At 42.4% G+C, this 26,837-nt stretch overlaps 1 protein-coding gene across 7 annotated transcripts in view; it reads left to right on the top strand.

The window, feature by feature from the left end:
- The window catches only part of LOC122611667 (mitogen-activated protein kinase-binding protein 1), a 56,770-nt gene that overhangs the window by 7,643 nt on the left and 22,290 nt on the right, over positions 1 to 26,837 (top strand). For 5 of the 7 annotated variants that reach the window (XM_043784923.1, XM_043784915.1, XM_043784916.1 and 2 more), the window contains exons 1-2: positions 15,831 to 15,943; positions 17,284 to 17,758. In XM_043784923.1, coding sequence (XP_043640858.1) covers positions 17,573 to 17,758 — 186 coding nt within the window. In that variant the 5' untranslated portion in view covers positions 15,831 to 15,943; positions 17,284 to 17,572. Of the gene's footprint in view, positions 1 to 13,672; positions 14,001 to 14,069; positions 14,153 to 15,830; positions 15,944 to 17,283; positions 17,759 to 26,837 lie in introns of those variants that run through there. The other 2 variants (XM_043784917.1, XM_043784919.1) reach the window with 1 other exon arrangement.

Consider the following 26,837-nt stretch of genomic DNA (forward strand, 5'->3'; position numbering starts at 1 on the left):
TATTTAAAGTATGATTAGCGGTTCGTCATTGTCATCGGCGGAATGACCGTTGCTGGTTATTTATGCGTCTCGGCCTTTGTGGGCAAAACTGAACGAGCGACCCTCGAAAGCATTTCAAACAAAACGCAGCACATGCTGACTGCGATCTCTGCCATATTCCATTGATAGGATTTGAAGTGAGCGAACGTGACGAACTTTCGGTTCAATCGATTTGCTCTGGCCTCATCGCTGTATCTTTATCTTCTTGGGGTCGATTGCACTTTCTATCCACCTTCCCTTCGAGTTCCTACGAGTCCAGCGAAAGTTTTCTAGTAACTGGGTGTGACAGATTAGATTTTTGCTAGAAACTGGCACGCAAATAGATTTGCTCGTTTGTGTGTTTTACTTTGCAATCTTTGAAAAATTATATCACACAGCATTATATTCATGACTAAAGTTCGCCAGCATATGAAAACACTCATTCATTCCCTCCCGCGTCCTAAACATTCCTTTCAATATTACTTTATTGTTCAATCAGACTAAAAGTTTCGTCTGCGTTGCGTGTCGGAGGGGCATTAATTCCATATCGGACAAATTATTTGCCAAATACAAATTCATTACTTATACGCATCAAATATTTTGACCGAACGTGTGCAAGTTTTCCCCAACTTTTCCTTGACTTCGACATTCGTTGGCTTTTTTGCCCACCTATAGACAACTTTATGTGTTCATAATTTAAACACTTAACATTTCCGATTTGCCAAGGTGAGTGTTGAGGATAAAAACACTTTATTCGGGTTGTTCAGGGGAGATTTTCCCATTTTGGAGAAAAGTTAATAACAGCTCAGATCAGTTTCAATGTTCCTGTTTTATGTTTACCAGCTGTCTTATGTAATCTCTCAACACTTTCATGCTTTCTCACGTGCCAACTTCACTTTCGATTGGCATTTGATTGTGCAAGCAGACAGTGCGCGTCATAAATAATACGACTGCTGTCCGAAGTAATAAATTAGGCCTGCTCTGCGGAGCATTTGGGCAATGCAATTAGGGTCTTATCTGCACACGGCCAGATGTTGTCGGTGTAGAAGGGGGTATAACTATAACTAAACTGCGCCGGCAGTTTGGAAATTTCACACATTCCGGCTAAAGAGTTTTCTCAGTTGGCAGTGGCAAATTGCAGTTGCAAACAATGCGACGATGCCTTGCCACATGGCCAAATGGCCAAATGCAGTTGCAATTGTCAGAGGCATTAATAATGCATGTGCACACAAATACACGGCTAGAAAAACTGGCAAATAAACACAGCGGTCGACGGGTTGCACACTTTTATTGGCCCGCTAAATGGCCGCAAAACGATTTTCGCTTGCTTATGCTTATGAATTTTTCTACAACTCTATGATCGACGCGGACTTTCTAGCCATAAAACCTCAACAAACGTAAATTGCCTTAGAAAGTCAAAGTCGTTGTTGACTTTGTTGTGTGCGGGGCATTCGGAACCCAATGGAACGAGTCGTATCTGAGTGGCATTTTCCATGCATTTTGGGCATTGCCGAGGTCAGTGTCGAAGTTTGAAAGTCACTGCGAGTGCCGCTTCCTCGTTAGAAGTCTGCGAATCCGACTATGTTTGTTTAGTCATATGATTAGGCATGGGAAATGGGAAAAGTCAGGTGGTTTAGATAGAGAAAGCAGAGGTATTTTCAAAGCCAAGTTGGCTTTGCGGTTTTCTAGTCCAGCGGAGAGCGAGAACGATTTTGAAAGTAAGAATGCAGTGTGGTGTAGAACAGTACTTTCATAAGCATGAAAATGATAAATATTTACCTAAGCATTGTGCGAGATAAGAAAGCACTTGTTGTACTTATTTTAGGTCATCAGGTTCACTGTTCTGCAATATGTGGCACAGAAACACTGAATAATCAATTAGACCATGCAAATATCAATACATAACATTTGATTGATTAAATGATCAATTTAGTTTACAATTTTTCTTGCATCATTCACAGGGCAGATGTTTCAATGCAATATTACGGGCAATATTTCCGCTTGTGGCAATTAGCTCAAATCGCTTTCTCACGTGGCCCAAAGCAATTGGCAAACAAATGCAGTGAAACGAAATTAAATAAGAGCCGTTTTCGATTTCATAATCCCAAATTCGCTGGCAGTTGTTGATGGTGCGAATGGCCAGCAAAAGTGGGTTAATTCGCACCGGCAGAAAGAGATGGGTGATGGGCGGGCGAGAGAGATGGCAACAGATGTGAATAGCTCCCCAGTGGATTGTTTTATTGTAGGGAAGTGTGTTTGCTCCATATTCCCCATTGCCACAGCTCTGTGCCAATATTTAATCGCTTTAATGATGTCTATTGTATTAATTATCAACTTGTCTTGCCTCTTATCGTTGCAGGTAGTAAACAAAGTCTTCCATCAACCTCAAGTCAAAAGTCGGGGCAAGCCAATGGCCCACAAAGTAACAGTTCCCAAAAAAAAACTAATCTCTTATCAGGCAACGCCCAGCGTTTAGCTGCCTATTTAATTATAGCCGAAATTACTACTGCAGTTGTGTGTTGGCACATGGAATGCTCTGTTTTCGGGGCGTTTAGCTGGAAGTTGGAGATAAACTAGGAAATGGAAAATATATCGGAATATATATAGAATTATGTGTGGTACTGCATACTCTTCGTTCGATCCAGGAAGGGTATTCACGAAGCCAGCCATCGAGAGTGCTGCAAATGAAGTTATTTGGTATATTTTAACGATTCGCGGGACAACCCCCGCAGAGCGGACTGCTCCACTTTTGGCGGACTACTTCTGGTTCCAGGTGGCTTCACCACCACCACCAAAACCACCGCCCCACCAACCAAATTAGCCATGATATGCGCTGGTTTTTTAGGTTTTTTAGGTGTGTGGAGGTGCTTTTTTCTCGTTTCGTGTGGGCGCGCCTTCTTCGCTGGGGGAGGACTGTGAGCGCTGCACTTAGAAAAATTACCCAGTGGTCTGGCCCATTCCCAGGTGTCGCCCCACGTCGACTCCCACGACAAGGAGCAACCGAAAAAAACAACAAGAACAACATAAAATAATAAACATAAGCCCAACTGTCTTCGGCTGAACATGCAACTCCATAAATACCCAAGGAACGCACATAAAACACGTCGCTTAGTCCGTTTCGCCGGGTATTTAGACCAGTCTGTGTTGTTGTTGGCCAGACTCGGGCTCCACCAACCCCCCTCAGCACCCCCGAAAGTACCACACCCCCTTTGGGCACACCCATGCCTGCTTGTTGGCCACTGGCTTCCGTCTGGGGAGCCACGTGCGCTCCACTGGCCTGGGTTTTCTGTACAGTCAAGCATGGCTATAGTGCAATACTTGAATGCAAACATGAGGTACACATATGCAGCCAACTTCTCAGCTGCCTGAGATGCGCTTTCAAGTGGCTTTTGCCTTTAGGGAGGCTGTACTGTAGCTGTTAGTTTTATTTCTGTTGTAGGCATTGTTATTGCTGGTGTTACTATTGCTGCGGCAGTTGTCCCCGCTGCTTTTTGTTGGTATTTGTTGGTATTTGTTGCTTTTCATGTCTGACTGCAGTCGGAAATGGCATTTGACTGTTTGACTGCGTTTTATGCTCTCGCCTCTCGACGCGACTCAAATTATTCCACATTGGTTGGTTGTTGCATTTGTGCCTTTGGAACGTGGCTTTTTTTCTTTTTTGTTTACTTACTCCGTCGATTGAACGATCCCCTCAAGTGACGGAAAAACTAGTTCGGTCTCGAGTTTCGATTCTAGCCGGCTTCGATTGTTTATTACCTGGCCCAGACAGCCCGGTAGTTTTGCTGGCTTTTTGTCTGTTCCCCCAAGTTGTCTCAGCTCGGCTTGATTAATAGTAAGCGATTTTTGGGGGCAACAATGCAAACAATTTGTTTTGGAATTCCATAAGTGAAGTGCCCTAATTGCAAAAGCCTGTTTATAAACTTTAGCGATAACGCAATTTGCTTGTTTTGCTTTTTATGAGCGTTTTTCGGATTTGCTTAATTGGTAATCTTTTTGGCATTTCAATCAAAATATGTGCGCACACTTATTTACTCAACTAACAACAATTCTCAACTGAGAATGCCTTTCACACTCCATTGCACTGACTGACCAAAGCTGACTTTTCCAACTGTCCAGACGAGATTCCTCGAGGGAACTTGCACATCATTCTGAAGCCAAAAGTCTGCAGCAGACACCGAGTACAACTTATTGGTTTATATGTACAAACTTTGAACTCGCCTCGCAATAGCTGGCTGACATGTGAATTTGGCGAATAATATGGCGACTTTGTCTGCCGAACAAATGTTGCAGTCGCGCAAAAAATGAGTAAGAAAAAGTTGAAAACGAAAAAAGAATATATATATATATATATGTATAGATGCATGGACGAGAAATACTTTTGCCAACATCTGTTCCGATGAACTAAAGCTGGAGCGTGAGAAGCAGCACACGTAGCTGGAAAAAATTTGATATACTTAGCGGCAAGAGGGGCGACTACTGGGTTTCTTACCTATGATTTTAGCGCTCTTGAGGTGCTTCTGCATTTCCCCATTTCCCATTTCCCCCATCCCCATTTCAGTGAGTTCTGTCAGCTGTAGTTAGTTGTCGCTCCTCCCTGCCATTTTCCCCGACGCTTTTCCCGCTGCGGTTGGAAAACGTCTGGCAATGCTGCCAACGCCCCCGCAGCCTGAATTTCCCTCGCTTTCAAGCCAAAGTTTTCCAGACAGACGAAGGCAGCGTCTACACTGCAATTACCAGCTTACATTCTTAGGATTTGCAGAAAGATTTCAGCGCCACACGGCGTCACCTATGTCACTTAAGTTAAGCCTTTAAAATATATTTCATTCATGCCACTTCATTTATGCTTATGCTAGGCTTTCATCTTGGGGTAGAGTTTTGCTCTGTGCACCTAGGAAAATCCTCGGTCTTTGTTGTCTGCATATTTTTGGTTGGCCAAATCGACAGTTTGTCTGCTTCCTGCCAAACTTGCTAGGTAAACAATGTAAGAAACGATGGTGGAAAAATTACTGAAATGATGGAAAGTGGGATTGGCAGGGCTGTTTACTCTTTCTGCGTGGTAGTTTTGCCTCGTTTGCTGTGGTCTTTATTTGACTACTTGGTTAACTGTAGCTTCACACCCATAAACTTGAGGTGCAATTCATACGATAATTTTTGTGGGGAATTAACTACCATTTTTATTGTTGTCGGTTGATTTGATGAGTGAAATGCAAATACCTTGCTAACAATATATAAAAATGCATTTGGCCGCAAGTACCATTGAGTTTTAATGATAACTCACTGCCTTTTCGACCCGTTTCACCTGATCGCGAAGCAGAACAAAGGAAATCCTTTAGGGCTCCTCCGAATTCCCTTTTGGCCAAGAGGTGTTTTTTTATGCCACACACAGCACAAAGCGCCAAGGAAATGCAGTTGGCCACCGCCACTTTTTTGTGTCGTCTCTCCTGGGTTCTTCAAGGTGTTTGCCCTTGCCCCTTGAGTTCCGCTGAGGTGTGTGGATTGCTTCCTTTATGGCTGCTTCCACAAAGGAAGAGGGAACGGGACGGGCAGATGGAAAGATGGAAAGAGACGGGGCAACGAGACTTTCCAGTCAGCTTAATGACTCACTTGAGCCATTTTTTAGTGTCATTATTCCGTTTCCTGGTCTCGAATTTTGCTGCTTTCTTTGCGGTGTTCTGCTCATCGAATTGTCAAAAAATAATTTAATAATTCTCTGAACAAGTTCGCTGTTCTTCACGCTCTTTTTCGGTGGTCTTCACTCACCTATGCCAATTGGAATGTCATGAAGTCGAAACTTGTGTTCTGTGTAACCCGTTTCCCCCATTTTTTTGTTGCTTTCATTTGCAAATTAAAGTCAACAGGGCCGACAAAACTGGGTTAACTTCGGCATAACTTTCCAGCGACAATTGCACAATTGCTGGCCCAAAACTATGTTTAACTCGCTGTGACATTTAATTAGTGTTTTTTGGGGGAAAGCTTACCCAATTTTTGACCCAAAATGCGTGAATATGGCCAAAGACAATGACCTTCAGCATGGTAAATGACTCTTCATGGTTCAGAAATCACTTAGACTTGAACGGTTTTGTAAGTCAAACAAAAGTTCAGTGGCCAAACGTTTAATTGATATTTATGTATGCGCTCAAGTGGCTTTTTTGTTACTTTTTCGTCGGCTTCACGGGCCCACACAGCAAGACACATCCATCAAGTGGAGGAGATTACGAGACAAGGCCTGAAGAATCTTGATCTCGACTTAATTCCCATTTCTGTTCGCCAGTTCGCCAAGCTGAAAGTCGAGGTGAGTTGAGTCATTTCGCGGTTGGTTTGACAATGCTAATGAAGTGGCCCATTCAGCGTTTTGTTGCACTAGCAATTGTTACGCCTGGAAATCACTTTTTTAGACACAGACGACTTAATGAGCTGATAAGGCGGACACGGCGACACACACGCCCCCTGTTGGCGCGAACCGGCACCCTCGTTCCTGTCGATAAGAGTTCCCCATCAGTGGGTGCTGATACTCGTAATTGCTTGCCAGTTGTTGACGGATTTGCATAGCCAAATGGAGGGGGAATATATATAATACTTAATCTTATTATTTAGTTGCCTTTATGAGATGAAACTAGTCAAGAGTTGCCAAGGCATACAACCCATACCATTTTCTGACTAACAACTTAACCGCTTGTGGTCTTTTGCATTGCGTTAAGTACTCGTTATTGGTGGGAAAAGTTTGCATTGAAAGCTTAACTAGTTGGCTTTTAATGCCATTTCCTCTGGGCAAACTCTGTTTAGATATCTCGCTGTCCAATCTGCTCCGCAAATACCCCCCAACCGAGTTTGTCAAGTGTCAAGAAATGGCCAGCCATCTGAGATCTGAGATCCAACGACTAGCAGCAAACAGCTGAGAGCCAAGTGGCAAACATGGCCCACATGCCCAACATGGCCAACATGGCCAACAAGAGCGAACGGTTTCCGCTCTGCTGCAGCTCCGCTGGTGGGTTGCTGAGTTGCTGGGCTGATGGGTGGCACTTCCTCCTGCCGGTCGCCCAAAAACCCCCCTGCATTTTCTAATTTTATTACGCGACCACATAACCCAACCCGCTGCTCCCTTGTAGAGTGCATGATTTTATATAAGCGGAGTGCAGGCAACCGGTTTCTGTTTGTTTCCACACGAAGGTTACTTGATATGATACGAGGCTGTCAGCTCGGATCCGAATCTGAATCTGAATCTAATTCTGAATCTGAATCTGGGGATTCTGGGCCTGCCATTGACGTTTGCAACCTGCCAGCAAAACCAGAAGTCGACTCTTTCCTGGGCATATTAATTACACTTTGCTTATTTGAATTCCAAGTCGGCTCTGAATGAAAGCTGCAGCATGCTGATGAGCTCTGTTGATTTTCCATTTCCACTTCCCCGTTCAATGTTGTCAACTGGGCGGACATCTTATTGTTGAAAGCTTCCAGGTGGAAGCGAATTGGAACAACTGACAATCTTTCAGGAATTCAAACCTTTTTAGGGTTTGTTGATTTAAATGAAAACAAGAATTTTAGTATACCCATCAGTCTGTTAGAAGTTCCAAAGTGCAATTTAAGTTAAGCTATAATTTGATCAAGTCTGTGAACAGGTAATTTGAACAGTCAATTTGAACAAGCAACTTAACAATAAATCATTATAAATCAATGAATTAAGGTCGCCATTTGATGAACCCAAGTTGCGTACAAGCGATTGCAAGTAATGATAATGATCTATAATCACCCGTAACATTAGGGTCAAGATCATGCCGAAGATCGCTGTTCTTCGAGTGGAGCACAAGTGTCAATCTGAGCACTTTGGAAACATGAGCTCATCGGCCTGCGAGATTCCTGCCTGAAAGGTTCGCCAATCTATCGCCTGTCAACAGACTTGTTCAACATCTATGCGATAATCGAACCATCAAATATACACGTTTATTGCCACCGGTTGATAACTGTTGATGGCTAAAACAGGAGAAAGGCAGAGAACACCTTTCTTGAGAGACAGGTAAACAATGAAGGAAGCCCGAGGCGCCAGCGAAATAAACAAGAGATTTCGAAAACCCCATGACACATCTTGTGTTTTACCGTTCGATTCTTCAGTGGTGTTTCTCCTCAACTCGGCGACTTGGCGATTGGCGACTTCTCATATCGGCTCACATTCGTTGATAACTGATGGCTATATATATGTTTAGTAATATGTATAATTAGCGCTGTGATAGCTGACGCCATTTTTCGCGGAACGATAGTGGTTGTACTATACTGCTGTATTGTTGCTTTTCTTTTGCTCGGCTTTGTTTAAACTTGAAGGCAGTTGGCGAGTTCCCATTGTTAGTTATGTGTGCGAAGATTCGGCTCTTTCTTTCTGGGTTTCTGTATCTCTCCATGATTTAGTTGGCTTTTCATTATGTTCTTTTTAGTGGCTAGTCTCAAGTCTCAAGTGTGTGCGCAGAAATGTTGCGTCAATTGCGGAGATTTTCTTCATTGTGCGAAAGACGAGGGGTTTCTCAGCGTAAAGGGCATTAAACCCGGTTTCAGATTCTCGCAGGCAAAGGTTTTTCGAGTATTTAGTGGAGGGGTCTTAATAGGCCCTAAGCCATTTCACAGCCATATGGATTTCCATATGCGATTGCTGCAGCCAATTTAACGCCCATTTAACTCGAGCTCACTTTTCTATTTGCTTTGGGTTTTCCTTGCACTTTTCCCGCAGACTCACAGGTCCGTGCCAAATTGGAAAACCATCTTGGAAATTCATTTTCGTTGTTTTTAGCCCCCGTTGACTTCCGTGTACATTTTTGCGTTGCGTTTGTTTCTGCAGCCTCATTGTCTCGCTTGGAATTATTTCTCCACTTATCCACCTTCTTGTGGCTTTTTCATCTCGCGTCTTTCACAAGTGTATTTAAATTTTGCCATTTTTTGCACCTAAAAGTATCGCTTGGTTTTCCCTAGTCAACACCTGATGGCAAAAGCAGCATAATTTATGTAATGCACTGCAAAAAACTGTAACTTAAACATAAGAAATGTTTCTTCTTTGAATTAATTGCTTTTAAAGTTAAGGTATTTGAAGTAGGTTTATCAGCAGTTTTAATAAAGTTTTTAATGGAAACCTTCGCAGTTTAGATAGGCATTTCACACATGCAATTATGTCTGCAAGTGCTTCAAAAGCATTTTCCATATGGCAAGCACATCATGCAAATTGTTGCCGTCGGTTTTCTTAGATATTGCATGTGCTGGGCCTCGACTGAGTTTTTCTTTTTTGGATCCCAAGACGTGTTGCCTTCACACCCTTTGGGCCCCGGCCCCGGCCCCGCCCCCTAATGCGCTACGCCCCTGGGGATGCTGTTTGCCAATCATTGGAAATGGAATTGCAATCATCTTGCGCCAACATCACAACAACATCATCTGCAGCGGCAACATCATCAGCAGCAGCTCCATTTGGTTGCAATTCATTTTGCATTCCTCTTGGAAAAATGTTTACCACATACGGTGGATGTGCCACGCCTCCTCCGCCGCCTTTCGTGGCAACTTAAATGTAACATTTTATTAACACTCGAGGCGTCGAAGAAAATAAAACGCGCAGCGTGCAGTGTGAATTTTCCGCCCGATTTTCCAGCTTCAATTTTGAGCTCGGCATCATCAGCTGGAAATTCAGCCTCATTCAAGGCGTCTCTTTGATTGCTTTCTTGCCACCAGGTTCCACCAAAAAAAAAATTTTTTAAAAAACCCACGAGATTACTCCCCCTTGTAAACTATTTGCAGGGGGCGTCTTCGCTTGTGGCTGGCGAATTTGTATTTTAATTACACCATGCAGACGAGAAAATGGGAGAAAATTGTAATTTAAGTACGCAAGAAATGTGTAAAATAATGAGTAGTGGAAACACTTAGTCTTTACATTAAATCTCCCCGAAGATGGAAAGCCCTGAATTCTGAATACTCCTTGAAATGATGTCAGTAAAAAGTCTGCATTACTTTCGTATTACCCCATTTCACGTGATGGCATCTATAAATATCAGCAAATACAATAAATAAATAAAGTAGACTGATAAATATGATCATTTTGGTTGCAGTTCACAAGTTGAAACACTTATTGCCACAATTATAGGGTGTAAAATACAATATACAATGTATATAAAATTGTTGGAATGCAAAGAAAATAATTAAAGTGCTTTTCGAAGCGTTGAGATACAGCGCTCGCTGTCCTGCTGTTTACTTGTATAATTTTGGCAAATAAGGAAAATAGTGGTTAAAACTTTCCACTTCACTGAATTCAGCTTGGGGTTCATCGAATGCCTAAATCGAGTCATCAAAATAAATTAAAACTTGCAAGCTGTTGACACAGAAATTCATTGAACTCACTCGTTTCGCACTCGCAGCGAGTCAAAGGCCTCGAAATGAATTTAATCAAAGTTTGCAATATTTTTCACGATGCTTGGCTTTCGGTTTTCTTGGGGGGCCTCCTCTGCTCTCATATGCTAAATGATCCATAAAATGTTGGGCTAAATTGCGAACTCAGCTCGAAATGTGGGCGAACTCAATTGCGTAGACGAGGAAAATGCAAACAAATATTGGACGGCCTTGAATTTTATTGGACCTTTTTGGTTATAAACAAACTTAACGATTTAATTCCAGAATTGGGTGGAGTCTTCTAAATCCATGCTGACTGAGCATTAAGTGGAGCGTGATTTAATCAGTCTCCATCAACTGGCTTGACCCAAAAGCCTGCTTCCAGAGTATCCAGGGTATTCATTATCAATTTGCAATTCTGATAGTTCACGGAAAGCATCTTAGCACTGCTCATAAATCAAAATGCAGCATTCATTAGTTGGTTCATTAGTGTATAGCTAAATCCCTGTGTATATCATCACATCAGATAAGAGTTATTTGCAGCCACATGCCCAGCCTCTTCAGCTTCTCAGCTCCTCAGCTCTTCGCTTCAGCTGATCATTTTGGCAAAGTTCAACTGCCTTTCGTTTTAAGACGACCCACTAAAAACAAAAGAACAGGAAACTGAGCGAAAAACATGTATGGAGCGTTAATTGAGTGTGTGGAAGTCGAGATGCCCTTTGTTCCAAATGAAAGGTATTATGAAGGAGAAGTGCTGGCTCTTTCACAAACTGATCGTTGTCATCGTAGCACCTTTCATTTACGTTGTAATCACTACTCAGTTATAGGTATATAAAATCCTATTATAACTTAGACTTTAATGCCTGTATCCCCCTGAATTACAGGGTATTTGGGGCCAATCTGAGCACAGCGAAACGACACGTCTGCTACAACAAGAGAGGCTGCCCAAGTCGACTCAGACACAAAGGCCGAAGCCCAACAATTTGGGTCAATTGACTCACAAGAAGCGAGAAAAAAGCGACAGCCACCAGCAAAAAGATGAAATAAAACTTGTTCTCAACGCTCAGACAATAATAACTGCGAAAAATTCTATAGCAGCGATGGTCAGAGATAAAATCCGCCCAATATGTGCCAGTCGCCAGTTGCCAGTTGCCAGTCGTCCGTCTATCTAATCAATGGAAAACTAGGATATATAAAATTATGAAAAAAATCCAATTGCCTGGCAAACAGTCGCATAAGCGCATAAATCACTCAGCCGTCGTCAACTGCATTTATTTATGGCGGTCACTGTGTTCGCAAAAGAAAAACAAAGAGAAAAGTGGAGGCAGTCGCCTAATCGATTTACAACTTGATTTCAGCTGAAAGCCAATCCAAAGATAATACATAATTTAATTGCTCCGTGTAAAAAGTGGGCGACACACACCAAAGCGATTCTGCGAAATTGGAGCTGACTTGATTGGCAAGAGGAGCGCCAAGAAAAAGATGGGGAAATGGTGGAAACTGCTCCATATGTGGGCACTGCAGCTCCCTTCGCTTACGTGGATAAATTGCTCGTTTATTGTCAATATGCTGGCACTTGTTTATAAACTCCATGCGGACGCGGGCAATTAAACAAGTTAACAAAACGATAATATTGCCAGTTTAGTGTCGATTGCATTCATTAAATAGGTGATTTGTTGCGACGCGTGCCTCTGTTTTTAAAGCAGATTAGCTTTCAGCTGAAAAGTTTGCTTAATTTGTGAATATTGAATCATTCTACAACAATAACTCTTTTAAACTTTAATCCGTTGACTCAGCGTACAGCTATTCTCAACTCAGCATAATCAACATTAAATTCCCAACTTTGCCAAACTTGGCAAGGAAATTGAGGAATTTTCGCAATATTTGGTCACCTGCGTTGGCATCTTTCAGCAAATTATGCAAAGGAAAATGCAGCAATCGCCGTCACACCGAAAAAGGTGCGAAACTAAGAGGAAAATTGTTCAACCTCGGGAGTGGAGGTATCTCCCCGCTGTTTTCCACGCTTTTCCGCCACACTTTTTTGGATTCGTTCAAGCAGAGGTTTCGTCTTCTACTTGTACTGTGTTTTGTTTTTTCCAGCCCGCTTTGTATCTGTAATCACTTAGCCATTGTTTTGTTGTTGCTGCTGCCTTTTTGCGCATTAATTACAAGTGTTTCCTTGTTTCGCTGTTTAATTAGCATGGCCAAGTGCCGCCTATATACCGTAAACTGTAATTCGAACACACAAAACCACGACCGCACTCGACCCACTAACATTTATCGCAGGCCCAAGATAAACTCACCTTGGCCAAATGAAATCATTCGAAATTGCACTGCCACATTCACATTCACATCCACATCCCTTATCAATCTGGGTGGAAATGTGGTAACCAGTGGGAGGTGCGAGTGATTTGTGATTCATTGGCTTTATGGCCCGCTGGAGACGTCACACGACCATTATGGGATGACTATTGTCAACCGTTTTTGGATGCCAGACTTCCCCTCAGCCAACTGCATCTTAAATGAATTGCCAATTGTCAATTGTCGATCGTCGATTGTCAAGTGGAAAATGGCAAGTGACGAACTTTTCGAATCTTCGTGCCCCATGTTGATTCAATTGATTTGCTGAGTGTCTAATTGCTTCGCTGATTTGTGTGACTTAGCGAGTGTTTAAGAAGTCAATTGGGCGTGCTAGCGATTCGAACTACGCCAATTAACTTAACTCAACTTAACTTTAAGTTAAGCCTGTAAATTCAACCTTGTAGAGAGAGAAGCTTATTTTAAGTTGCTTTTCACTTGGCAAATTGATTAGGTGGCTCCTTTCTTGCTTTCCCTCCGCTTTTCCTCCCAACTCTTGACTATTTTATTAGCCTTCAAAATCAATTTACCAACACTGGCAAAGGTAGTCCCGAGACAAACAGCCGCAGCTCTTCAGGCAGCAAATTGACATTGTTGCAGTTGAAAGCTCTCAGTCGCCTTGAACCTCAATCATATTTTATTCAGCGGAAAACTGGGAAAGTAAAATCGTGGGGGGAAACTTTGTTTCTAGCGGGAAGGCAGGCGGGGAAAGTGGGCGAGCACCAACAGCTGGAAAAGTGTGCTTAGGGTAGACGTGAAAAGGTGAAAAGTCCTTTTAATGCATTTTTCAATTTGGCATAAAACGGCTAAAATGATGCAAAGTTTTTACTAAGTTTGTACTAGTTGAAGTAATTTAAATGGATTGCCTGTAAAACTGACTAAACTTTTATTAAAATTTAATGGCTGGAATTATTATTTATTATTAAAATGCCTTGTTTATCTTTTTCAGATCGCTGTCCACTTACGCAGAGGCCAATTACCACCTGAGCTTCCACCAATTCCACTAACTAAACTTCAATACTTGCCATAAAATAATAAAACATTCAACTAAAATCAAACAAGGAAACTGCCAAATTTCGAAGCCAAATGCAGCCAGCCCCAAAGTATGCAGTGGATTTTGTAAGCTTCGAGCGCAACTCAAGGCGCCTTTTCTGAGCACAACTAAATGCTCAAAGCTGCACTCAGCGGAGTCAACCACCGACCGGCGCTCGCGTATAAGTGACTTGCGCTGGTTCGAAACCCCGCTGGCGAGCGGTGAGCGACACAATTTTGAAAAAGTAAAAGAGAGAAAAAAGCAGCGAACTTTCTCTTTTATTTCATTTTCTCTTTGCGTTTGCAATCCACAGCAATCATGGACGTTCCAGATGTGGGACGCATCATAAGGGCGCCCGCGAGGCGCAAACGGAACGATGAACAGTTAATGGATAGGGTGAGTGCTACCTATATTATACTCCATAAGGATGGGGGTTTGCTTAAGATCTCAGGATCTGTGTTGGGTTCCGTCACCAATTTTGGTATCCGAACTCGTGCAATACGCACAGATGTAAATATTATTTGAAATATGGAAAAACTTACTTTACTTACTCTTGGAATAAATTCATATTCTGTCGCGGCCTTTATTAAGGGATTTGATTAAGCGACTGTCTTCCTTTCTCGGTTTAGTTGGGAGGTTTGTCACTGTCGAATCCGCCTAAATGAACGACCGCCTGCTGCGCATGTGATCCAGTTTCCCGAACGCTTTTGTTTATCTTCTTGGTTCGAAGAGGAAAATGGAAAGTTTCGCTGCATCCATTCGACGAACTTCGCCCACCAATGCAAAGCGATTGGGTTGTGTCATTTATTTGTATAGTTTTTCCCCGATCGTTTTAAGACATCTTTTTGTTCATCTGACTGCGATTTGATTAATTTGCTGGAATTCCACCAAGCGCATTTTCCTTTCGAAATGCTGAATGGTCATGAGTTGGCGTTGGTTTATGTCAGGTATGCTTTTCAATGGGGAATTGAAATTTTAATTGAAAGCAGTTGATTGAGAAAGTTGGAAGAAGACAATGCAAAAATGTATGGCGGAAAGGCATTGATGAATGAAGATTAATGTATTATAATCAACTGATTTTCAGTTCCATAATAAAAGGGGCGTGCATAAATATTTACGTATAATATTAAGTATTTATAAACAGTCGCTAGCTATGATTTAATTTAAAGTACCAAATGTTGAAGTCATTAAACGACTGCTGGCTAAAAACAAGTAATTGCACATATCATTCAGTTAGACTCACACCCAGCTAATTAGCAGCCACATGCAAAAGAGATACTCATCAATCATCCACGGCGATTGTCACCCCATCGACCCACATTCCACCCCACACCACCCACCGAGTGGGCAAGTTCATTAACCACCCACCACATACCACACACTTCCCAACTCAGGTTCCACAAAGGTAACCCACAATTAACGTGCGCTCGAGTTTCACGCAATTAGCAAAACAAAACAATTGCATTGTTTAATGTCAAGTTCAATGCACGCAGCAGGCAGACGAACAAACCACTCGACCACCGCCAAACACCCGCCACGCCCACCGCCCACTCAAAATCCAAAATTTTATTAGGTAATAAACCAAATCGAAGCGAAACAAAGGCAATTATGGATCTAAGAAGAGGCGAAGAGCAAGAGTTTAAAAACAAGCGTTAGATGCAAGAGAGAGAAGAGAAAGATCTAAGAAGAGGCGAAGAGAAAGCCTTTCGCGCTCTTCGCAAGCTTTCGCGTGGTGAAAATGATCTACACTGAAAGCAAATATGAACGATTGTGCTACTCTGTTATGCTAAGTTCTAGGATAGCAACAAACAAATAACAAAATTCGCTTAAGGTTCTATTAAGTTACATTTTTCTATTAATTTAGTCTGGAACACGCGCAACAGCTGTTTGGTTAGCTTTTCGAGAGAGTGGGGATCTCTCCCAGTGGCTTTTGTTTTTGTTTTCGTTATTGTTTTGCTTGTGTGTCAGCTGTTGGGGCTTTGGAGCTTTGCGCTGCCTGCGCCGCTGGCTTTGCTTTGCGCTGCTTTAGCTGCGTTTGCTTTGTCGCCGCCTTTCAGTTACAATTCGTATTCCAGTTGGAGCGCCGCGATTTTCCTGCGTGCTCAGTGATTTTCCTCGCGCTTTTCCGCTTCGGCTTTGCCTTTGGCTTTGGCTGTCTTCGCGTCTCGCCTGGCTGCATCTGTATTGGTATTTGCAAGCGCGTTCGCATGCAATTTGTTTGTGCAATTCGGAAAATTATGAAAAGCCAATCAGCGGGGAAAGAAGCAACGTAACGAGAAATACCGCAAATAAAAGTTATATTTCGGCATGGCGAACAAATTGCATTTGACCCGCTTAAATCGTGTTAATCTTAAACTTTTTGAAGTTTAGTTTTTTTAGTGTGCCTCTCATGTTTCTAATTTGCCCAAAAACTGCGGAATGACCTTCGAATGTTGTTCGTTGTTGCTTTTGTTCATTTTCGGTGCGTGTAATTCGGTCGCCTGCAAACAGCAACAACAGCAAATAAACACAAATAAAACAAAAATGAACCCACCGTCGTCAAGTTTTAATGATCAAGATGACGTTATATAATCTGTAAAAGAGCAGAGAAAAGCGGCGAAAAAAGAACCCAAGTCAATTTACGGTTCTCAGATTCTTGCGGTTAATTAAATTAGGCGATTAGATCACTGCCACATGCAAATTAGAATAAATGCATAGAACAGTGCTACATTTAAGTTGCAAAAGAAAGTGGTTTTATTTGCTTATAATTAAAGAAGAATTGCAAACCTTAGAAACGTCGTTGCCGTCTCCGTGGCGTATACGCAATTTATCTGCTTTTTCATGATATTCCGCAAAATGCTTATCAAAGCACTGATATGCTCAACAGCTGAAAAACAGCACACAAACGATAAAAAGTCGAACAGCAGAGTTTCAGAAATTTCGAATAGCGGAATAAATTACTTATTGATTATCCAAATGGCGTGGAAGAAATATAAAATTCTAAAATTGTTAAAAGTTTGAAAATAGCAAGCTAAAGATGTAATAAACACGAGAAAAACAAGCTGCGAATTGAAATATCAGGGGGAAGCGGGGGAGATAAGCGATAAGCAAAGCGAAAAGCAAAAGCAAATATATCAAGAAGCAAGGTGATAAAAGTAAAGGCAATTAAAGTGCTCAGATAAGGGTGGAAGAAGCAGACGAGTTAGCGAAATGTTATGGTAAACAAATTGGATGAGAAACTAAACTAGACGCTATCATTTTCAAGCATAGAAAAACTGAACTTACTGACTTACTGCAATTATCGTAAAAATCGATTTGTGAGCAAGAATTTTATATCGATATTGATAGTTTCTTTAATCGAAGCAAATGTTTCAACGAGTGCATTTTGTCATTTAAATAGAGGGCGGCAATTAGAGGCAGAGTGAAAGAGCACTTTTATTTCTGGTATTCAGAACGTAACCCATTTGGCAATGGTGACTGTTTCGTTCTGTCAACATCCGCGCAGCTGTTGAATTTGGATTATTAAATTTCTGTTGTGTTGTTTCTAGCAAAATGTTTTGCCCCACACAGGCAAATGACATTTACAGTGAAATAAAGTGAGACGAAATAAAGCGAGACCAAACAAGAGGCAAATAAAAAAACGCGGATCGTAACGAATCGCTGGCCAAAACAAACGGAAAAACAATGTAATTGTTGAAATGTAAATAGCCGCCGAGTGCAACAAATAACCAAAAGCAACGCAGTGAACAAAAACCAAAACCGAAAAGAAAAAAAAACAATTGCCAGTGAAAGGCGGGCGGAGAAGTGAGAAAAACCAGTGGAAAATCGGGCGAAATAATGCGGCATTTAATCATGACCCCGGCGTCGCTGTCGGCGTCGACGCCGACGCTCTCCACGCTGCACCACCAGCGCATGGCGCTCCAATCGCAGTCGCAGTCGCCGCTGGCGTCGCCGTTAACCCCATCGCTGTCATCGGGCTTCGGTTCGCCCAAGTTCCCAGCGAATTACGAGCGCAGCGAAAAAGTGAGTTCGAAACATAGGCAAACTAAAGTCAGACAACGAAGACAACAGAAAATGGCAAATAAAAAAGCATAAAACAAATGGCATAGCCACCCAAACGAGTGGCGAAAAAAAATAAAGAGATATATACAAACTGACGACCCCATCATAAATTACTCCATATTGTTCATGAATGGATCCACGAGTGCAGCAGCCGCTTGTTTTCCATTAATTATGCTTCTCAGCTTTTAACCCCCCGCTTTTTGTGTGCCCACTGTCGTGCATTTTCCACGCGTTCATTTTAATTTTGGATGCAAACGTCCCCTTTGTGGGGCAATAAAGTTCAGTGTTTGTGGAGTGAAGCGGCGCTCTGCCACTTGACATTTCAATTTAAGTTTTACTTTAGTGCAGTGAGTGCATTTTGGAGGGCCAATATGTCAAAATCCAGTTATTCAAATAACAGAGCTGTCCTATGCGATTCTCAATGTTAAGAGTGACCCTTTTGGTGATAATAACTCGGTTGCAAAACTTCAGGAGCCAAGAAAGTTCTCACTTCTCGCACTAACTATTCATCTTTAGTATAATTTTCTTCTATTTAGAGCGCTTTACCCTTGTGACCTTTATTGGTGCAGCCGCCTAATTATTCCGCTTAATTATGATCCAAGTACGTTTACCCTTTTCTTTTTTGTATCATGGAAGGCAACTTTTGTGGTTTGGCAAAACGCAGCAAAACTTGTGCAAATGTCAGCACAGCGCAATTTGCGGCAAACAATTTTCTAATTTGTTTTTCCCTCGGCGGGGAAAAACTACAGAGAAGGCTGGAACTTTTCAACGTTCGACTTGCGTAATGCGCAATAATTAATCAGCTGCACAGCTCAGGGGGCAATGCGATTTAACAAGTTTGATGTCTGTTTTTTTTTTTTTTTTTGTTCTCCCCTTTACAGGTGGCAAAGTTCAAGGTCACAGCAGCGGATAATCAAACAGCATTTTTGCACGCAATTAGCATTTTCCTCTGTTTATCTGTGTGCCTTTCGGTTTCATTATTGGCAACAGTGTTGCAGTTTAAATCACTATTTTGCGATTTTCGAGACAAGATGAAATGGGAAAAATCATTTTCACAGCCGCTTTGAGCTTTTTGGAGCAGAAAACATTTGCTCGTGAGGAGAAGCCGGTGAGGAGAGTTTTCCTGCATTTTCCGTGTATGCAGATGGATGCTTTTCCCCTCTTTCTACACGACTGCTGGACATAATTGCCCATCCCCCCAACCCCAAGCCACGCCCACCACCCGCAAACCACAGAAGCAAGCAACTTCATTTGCAGCCGTAATTGTTTTGGCCCATATGATCCTCCATCCCCCCACATTGCTCATACGCCGCGTTATCTGCGCTGGCTACTTGGCAAATTGAAAGCAAAATGTGCAGCCACTTTTCCCCCGTTTTCGTCCCGTTTGCCGGTCTCAGCTCGTCTCGATTTTCCTCTTTTTTTGTTCTACTTTTCCCTCTGCCACAAAACAAAACCAATGCAACCAGTCTTGTCTTGTCGACGGCGTTTTCTTCTAATGACCAGCCTCCCAGTTTGCTGGGAAAGTGTTCATCAAGTCAGTCGTGTCGTTTATCATATTTCGCTGTTAGTCGCAGTGCCCACTTTCTAACTGCTCAGAAAGTAAAGTGTCGTTTGGCGATTTGTAAGCATTTAGCAAGCCAAGTCGGTTGTAAATACATCTGCAGACTTTCTTAGTCGGTGGCGGCTTTTCTTCTTTTCTAAATATGGCCTAAACGATTCTCTATTTAAGGCACTCGCACACAAAGTGAAAACTGCACTCGGGACAGTGTTTAATCATTCTTGTTTAATTCGCTGGGGGAATTGATTTGTCACTTTGGATGAAGAAGAAAGATTAAGTGTATGCTGGAAAATAGCTCACATTGTTGGTTGGTGTTTTCCTGGCTAAAACCGGCTAAGCGGATCACAATTAGCGGGGCTTACTTTACGATTGATATGTCAGGGTGGGAAATCTTGGTTAATGTAAACACTCGTAATTGGAAAATATTCAAGTTGCTGGTATCTTTCGTTTCCCCAAGTAAGCAAACATTCAATTAAGTTCCCATAATGCCAGAGATATACGTACTTATCTCGAAAAGACCTTTGAGTGCGCCTTGCGATTTGAGGCTGACATCATGTAATTATTTTGGCCAATGATCGCCTAGTGCTGCCAATTGTGGGTGGAACTCAGCACGAAGCAAGTGTGCCACTGATAACACCGGGGATCTACAGTCAATATGTGTTTTCTAGTGGCTAATTTGGACGTACAGTGAATGTGGTATAATTTTGTAAAAAGAGAGTGTGGGAGCTGCAACTTAATTAACTCAAAGTGTGTTGCTGCGTGACAGGTTTTGGCCAAATGGTGCCGTTTGGGTTTTCCATTTACCCAAGCGACTTGCATTTATTTTGTTGCCAGATTGACTTTTGGCCAGATTGTGAAAGGAAGCAAGTGCACTGGAAGCCTTGACTTTGTATCTTTTGCTTTCGGGTCCACTTTCCACTTTCGTTGGCAAGAAGGAATTGAATACCAGGGTATGAATGATTAATTGCAACTGATTTGCACATTTAAATCACTGCCGTTTTAATCTCTGGCGTCTTTTCCGCTTTTCACTTGGTGCTACAGCGGGAAATTCTGAGGAAAACGCTGCGTCCAGTTCAATGGCTATGAATAGAGGTCTTTGTGCAATGGACAACAGCATTTTCCACTTCCAACCTCGAAAGCCCTACCCAACTCTATACATCATTTATCCGGCGCATGTATCATTTCTTTTCTCGACTTTTTGTGGCGCAGAAAAATAACAGAAAACTGTATCAATATGCGGCATATGCAGCATGAGTCAGGCCCAGAAAAACAAAACAGCAGCCAGTTTGGAGCGGTTGCTGTTTGTTGCTGTTGTCTGTTGGTGTCTGTGCCCCAACCCATGTTGGCCTCAAAATGTAACAGCAAATGCTTACCACATACAGTGAAGCCTCGCAGTCAAACGCCGGATGACATCTGAGGGAGTGTTGCCTCTACAACCGTTTGTAAATGTTTCTTCTGCAAACCAAGGCGCCACTGTACCTTCAATTCGTACATATGCTCAACTTTGCAGTGGTTTATAGCTGTTGCGGCTCATTTTATTTGGCGCTAAAATGCATTTTTTTGTTAGAGAAAAACGTGCGACTCGTTTAATTGAAAGGCTTTTGGGCATGCGACAAAACACGAAGAATATTGAAAGTCGTTCCCTCCCCCTTTTGCCCCCGGAAAACCGCCTTTTGATCTGCAGATTGCAGACTGCGAGATTAGACAAAGTCAACTATTGAGACAATATCCGAGTTTTAATTTATGCCCCTGGCTTGGCGTCGCCCGACTTAAGTCCATAAGCCGTTGCTAACCGAACAATGAAATCAGCTTTAGAGGCAGCAATGCAAACCACTCACTTACTCCTTACTCAGACACGGGCCTAATACCACCGGGCTTAAAACACCACCCACAAACCACCTCCAACTTGGACCCCAAAAAAGTGGCAATGCATTAGCCTTCTACGGGCTGCTCTCAAATACTTTGGGTTTTTGTGGGAGTGCATGAACGATGGCATAGAATAGAAAAAAAAGCTAGCAAGAATAGAAAGCAGGCTAATAGAATCATAGGAATAAGTTGCAGGCTATTAATATGCTGGTAAGCCATAAATACGGATTCATTTAGTTAATTAATTACCGAAGAGTAACAGTGATTCGTTTGGTGGAAAACCGTTTTCCATTTCCCATTTCGGTCGTATCTCCTGGGGGTTTCTCTCTTTCTGAGTGGCCCGGTCTTGCCGACTTGGCCAACTTGCACTTCCCAGGGGCGCTAATGTATGCTAATCCCAGAGTGCTTTTGGATCCGCCGCCGAACAAGACGACGACACACCCACGCAGAGTCGGGAAAATCGCCGGAGGAAAAGCGTAGCGGAGCACAGACCCGTCTAGAGTAGCCTTCGCCGCTGCTGCTGCTGCTTTGGGAAAGTCGCCGTTCCTCTTTCCTCTTTCTTCTTTCCTTTTACTTTCAACTTTTCCCCGGTCGCCGGCTGGAGCGGCTTTTCCTCGCTGCAGTTTGCATTCGGGCTTCTCGAATTGAAAATCTGCAAGCCGATAGCTTTTCTTGGACTGATCTCTTTTGCTAATTTTCTGTGCGGCCATGTGGAAAACGGTTGGCCGCTTGGCCGCCTGGCCGAACTGTTTTCCCTTTTTTCTCTCGCTTTTCCGTCGCGATGCCTCGACACCAAAGTCGAAGTTATATATCCACCTTTTTGTGGGAGCAGTCACCCATAGTGGCGCATTTTCTGGACTGCAATTTCCAAATGCGAGAGAAAAAGTGTTTGGGCCATTTGCATGATTAATGTTTTCGGCCAGCTCGCAGCGTTCGTTTCAATTTCAGTTTCCTTGGGTTGGGCTCAATTCAGTTTAGTTCAGTTGAATTCAGTTCAGTTTAGTTGGGTTTTGCTCCAGTGCATGTTGTTTTTCAAGGGGCCGTAGGGCGTGCCTTCCTTTAGTTATTAGCCCGACTATTAAGCCCAATTACCAGTGCACTTACTCACTTGCCGCTGCGGGTGGAGTGTTTCAAGGCTGAAGTTTCCGCTGAAATACTTGGCTTGAAGGTGGCATCCGTGAGGATTGGAACTGTGGTGCTGAAAGTGAGATTGGATTGCGGTGAATGGGAAGGGATTAATACATGCATTATGCAATAACAGATAAAGCTGGATTAAACAAGCCAAATGCACAAGGAAATATACAAGTTAATGGCATAATGCAGATTTTTAAGTAATAGTACACATTCTTATCACATTTTTAAAGTTCCAACAAACTGTAATAACAGCATTAACTGCACCAACTGCCATTCCTTTGCCGGAATTACCTAAATACGTCTATCCACATCTGAAATTGACAACTGCTTCTGCAACTGGTGCGTGATATTGATAGGGAGCTCGCATATTTTATGCAGACACTTCGAGACAACTTAGCTGCCAATTGACACCCACTTCCCATATATCTTTATAGCTGTCAGGGAACTCGCGTTAGTTTCACGCCCGGCAATTTCATGCTCGGGGTCCCGAAAGACAGCGACTTCAACATAAACATCATCATCATCATCATGACCATCTTGAACAACCGAAAGAGCAGGGAACGTGACAAAAGTGGCTGGGCTGACAAATCGCCGAGGGGCTAATTACAAGGGCAATATGTGGAGCACACATAAATTTCCGCAGGCACTTCTTGGTTTTTGTGGCGTGTAAATGGGACGCACATTTCTCGACTGCATTGCCCAATCAACGAGAAAAGATCGTGGAACTGTGACATTAACCATGCCAACGGTAGTTGGCCATTCAGGCAGCTCGGTGGTGTAACTTCTATGCCACTTGGGTGACCCACTGTATTCACTGTATCCACTGTATCCACCGTAATTCCACTGTGGTTCCACACCTTTCATTAAATGGAAACTGTTGCAGCACAACGTGTTTAGCTTTTAGCTGTAGCTGTAGCTTTTTTGTTGTTTGCTGGCTTTGTTTCCCATGTGTGAACCAAAAGTCTGGCTGACCATAAAACAATGCAAAACAGTTAGAGTCCGTCCGCAAATGACAGACAGTCCAGTCGGTTGGACATGGGGGATCCAGAGTGTGGAGCCCATGAAATGATAACTAGTTTCATAGAAGTGTCAATGAACTGGGCCGAAAACAAGAACTATCGCTGGTAATTAGTTATATATACGGGTGGCACTGTCAGTTGATTGTGATTTGGGGCAACAAAGCGTGGCAAACTCTTTTTGATTCCACACCAAATACATGTCGAGCATGTCGGAGGGAAAACTCGGCAGAAACAGGAAACCAGAAAATCTAGGCAAAAATAGAAGCAAGTCTTGTATAAATGTTTAAAATTCTGCGTCCGTATGATTTATTTACTTGCTTACTTATATACCTATTGCCCAACCAGCCATCCATCACTCCATCGATTAGGTATATGTTTTCCGTTTCAAAAAGCCAACTCTGGGCACCCTTTATAAGCATGGCCCGCTATCTCCGCCCGCATTCTGCGATCTGGGATTTGCATAATTTGCACTTTGGCATTGGGCACCGGAAAAACGTGACTAGTTTCCTTTTGCCCGTTCGTTGCTCAGCCAAACAGAATTATTCTTTAGTATACGAGTATACCCAACTAACTATATCAGACTGGAGCGTGATTTTGCGCGTCTATCGTCATTTGTTTATTTTTGGCTCGCAGCTGAATTTAAATAACCCGAATGGCTCCGAGTGCAGGTCGGAATGAAATCGAGATTTTGTATTATTTACGATAAGCCATGGCGCTGCTCAGATATGGGGCCAGAACTTTGCCTCGCCAAAGATGACTTAAGCATTTATTTTTAAATGGCTTGAACAATTCATAAAATGGGATCACAGGTGGTATACTTAATGTGGGCTGGCAAAGGTGAATGATTATTTGAGTTGGGGTTTCTACTACAATACTCTTACTCTTCATTTCCTTGATACAATGCCTTTTAATGCGGATGATCACATATGTATCAAGCAGGTGAATACCCTTTTTTCCCAGCTGAGTGATAAGTTAACCCGCCGTGTTTCTGTAATCAATCTTTCCCTACAATCTCTTGCCGTTCCCACTTGACTCCTCCCACTTGATGGCCACTTGTCGGGCTGACAGTTTTACTAGCGGCAAGTTGGCAACGCTCCACACACTTTGTTAGAGCCGCCAAATTGATGGCTCGAATATTTTGTAACCGCACTTCTTGCCCAATCCGACAGATTGAAAACTTCACTTGACGTCTCTCTCTCACTTTTTCCCTGGAAAAGTTTTATGCAATCCGGGGGAAATGAGGATAGGGGGAGTAGGGTCTGGTTTTTGGCACGTCTTGGCATTTTCCTCTAGCAAAGTCGCGATCGTTGAACGTTAACCGCGCCATGAAAACGCAGTTAACACTCGGCAGTTGCCCTCACTTTCTGCTGCCCGTCTGGGGAAATTTTAAAATGCAGCCAGCATTTATTCTCGCTTTAATTCGTGTTTTTCCGTTGTGCTGTGCATTTTAAATGCTGTTCAAGCCGGCCGGCGAAATATTCAATTGTTTTGTCGCCCGTACAAATAAATTTATCAAGAGTTTAGAATCTAAATGTTGTGGGCTGCCTGGCTGACTGACTGACAGGGTATCTGTATACATGTCGGTTTTTTCAGTTTATTTTTTCAGTTTTTTTCTGTTTTTTGTTCCACATTTCGACACGCGCAATTACATTTGTTTCAGCCCACTGTCAGCATTTGTTGTGGCTCTTTTTACTATTCTACATAGTTTTGCTGCGTTTTTTTTTTAGTTTTGTTGCCTTGTTGCCGTTCTTAAACTTGATTTGTGGCACTCAATCGGCAAAAACTTTTGAAGTGCCAAATGCGAGAATGTTGTCTGGCCGGCGAGTGGCAAAAAAGTTGTCAAATTTGCTTAAACTTGTGAGCCAATGTGCTTAAATACGTCGCATAAATATGGTGCGATAAGTGTGTAAACAAATGGCCCCTCACGTTCTAACTATAAAATAGGACTCTTGGGCTGCCATAAGTAAGGTTCAATTAAACTAGTATGAAGTAATAATAATAAATGTGTTTCTACTCGGTATCTAAACTCAGATTTCAACACCTTTAACTGTGACTTTTGTGCTGCCATAAGTTAGGTGCAATTAAACTAAAAAGAAGTAATAATAATATATATGTTTCTAATTGGTTTCTAAACTCAGATTTCAGCACCTTTTATTTACTGGTTTCCCTCGATTTTCTGTTCTTTGTACTCTGCATACCTTTTGTGCTCTTTATATTTTACAACCCACATGACTGGCAAATTGATTGATGCATGGGCACTCCTAAATGTTTTGTTCTCAGATACAGATATTGTATCTTACGAAGCTACCGAATATCCAGACAGACAGTCTGCGCTCAACGTTATTTATAAGAATAACAATTTGGGGGCGCCCACTCTGAGTTTCTTTCGCTTTTTCAACAGATTGACTTTCTCAAAGGTTGAGTTGAGATGTTCGATTCATTTGCATGCTGCCGGTGATAATAGACTGTTTATGAGTTTATCAAGCCATTAGCCTTTGACGCCCACACTTTGGCTGGGAAAGTCTGTTCTCTTTCACTTGCCATCATTTATTTGGTTTCCTATTTACCCGCTGACTCAACAGGTTGATTTATTAATTAGAGCCAAACTCGAGTTGAGAATTGGTTGGGTCTTCATTCAGCTTTAAGGCTTCGAGATTCAGGTTTTGTTTTCGGCTTAGCAAATGCATTTCTAATGAGATTTGCTTGGGTCCGAGACGCAAAAAGCTTTTTGCTGTCTCAGCAGATGATGTCAGTTCTACTTATCCAAAATTACTTTTATTTCTCTTCAATTGCGTGCCGCAGAAGTCATAAATAAAACATTTTTCGACTTGAAGCTGAGCTTTCTATTAACCGTTTTGTCGAATGTCCAGCGGGTTGAGTGCGATCATAAATCACAATTGCACATCTTTTATTTACTTGGCGTGAACTTCAGGTCTTCGCACGACGTTTTTATGAGCGCTGGAAATGCAGGGAAGTTAATTGATTTTTTCCAAAGACGCAGCGATTTTCCACCTTTCTGCGCTGCCCGATGGCATTTACCTGGTACTCATGTCTGATCCAAATTAATGCCCAGTATTGCTTAACAAGCTGCACAAATAATCACTAACAACCATAACAATTTGCTGGCTTTATTTGATGGAACGCCCACCCAAATGCAGACACAAAATCGAGCTGAAAAGAGAGTTGCAGCGGCACTGCAAATTGAGGTTGCTGAATCTTGTTGTTTACGGCTCATTGAAGACTTGGTAACTTAATCTCGGCTCTTTCTTCGCCATCTCTGGCGACCCAGATGAGTAACCGATTCATGTGGCACGGCTTGGCTTTAGATAACGCCTATAATTTTGTTTCTTTGTCTTCCCAAATTTGCATAGCCCGAAAGTTCTTTGTTTATTCGCTATCCGCAATGTGTGAGGTCTTCGTAGCGAGGATAGTTTGTATTAGAATAGACTTGTGGTCAGGAAAA

Source organism: Drosophila teissieri, chromosome 2L, assembly GCF_016746235.2.
Source record: "Drosophila teissieri strain GT53w chromosome 2L, Prin_Dtei_1.1, whole genome shotgun sequence".
NCBI lineage: Eukaryota > Metazoa > Arthropoda > Insecta > Diptera > Drosophilidae > Drosophila > Drosophila teissieri.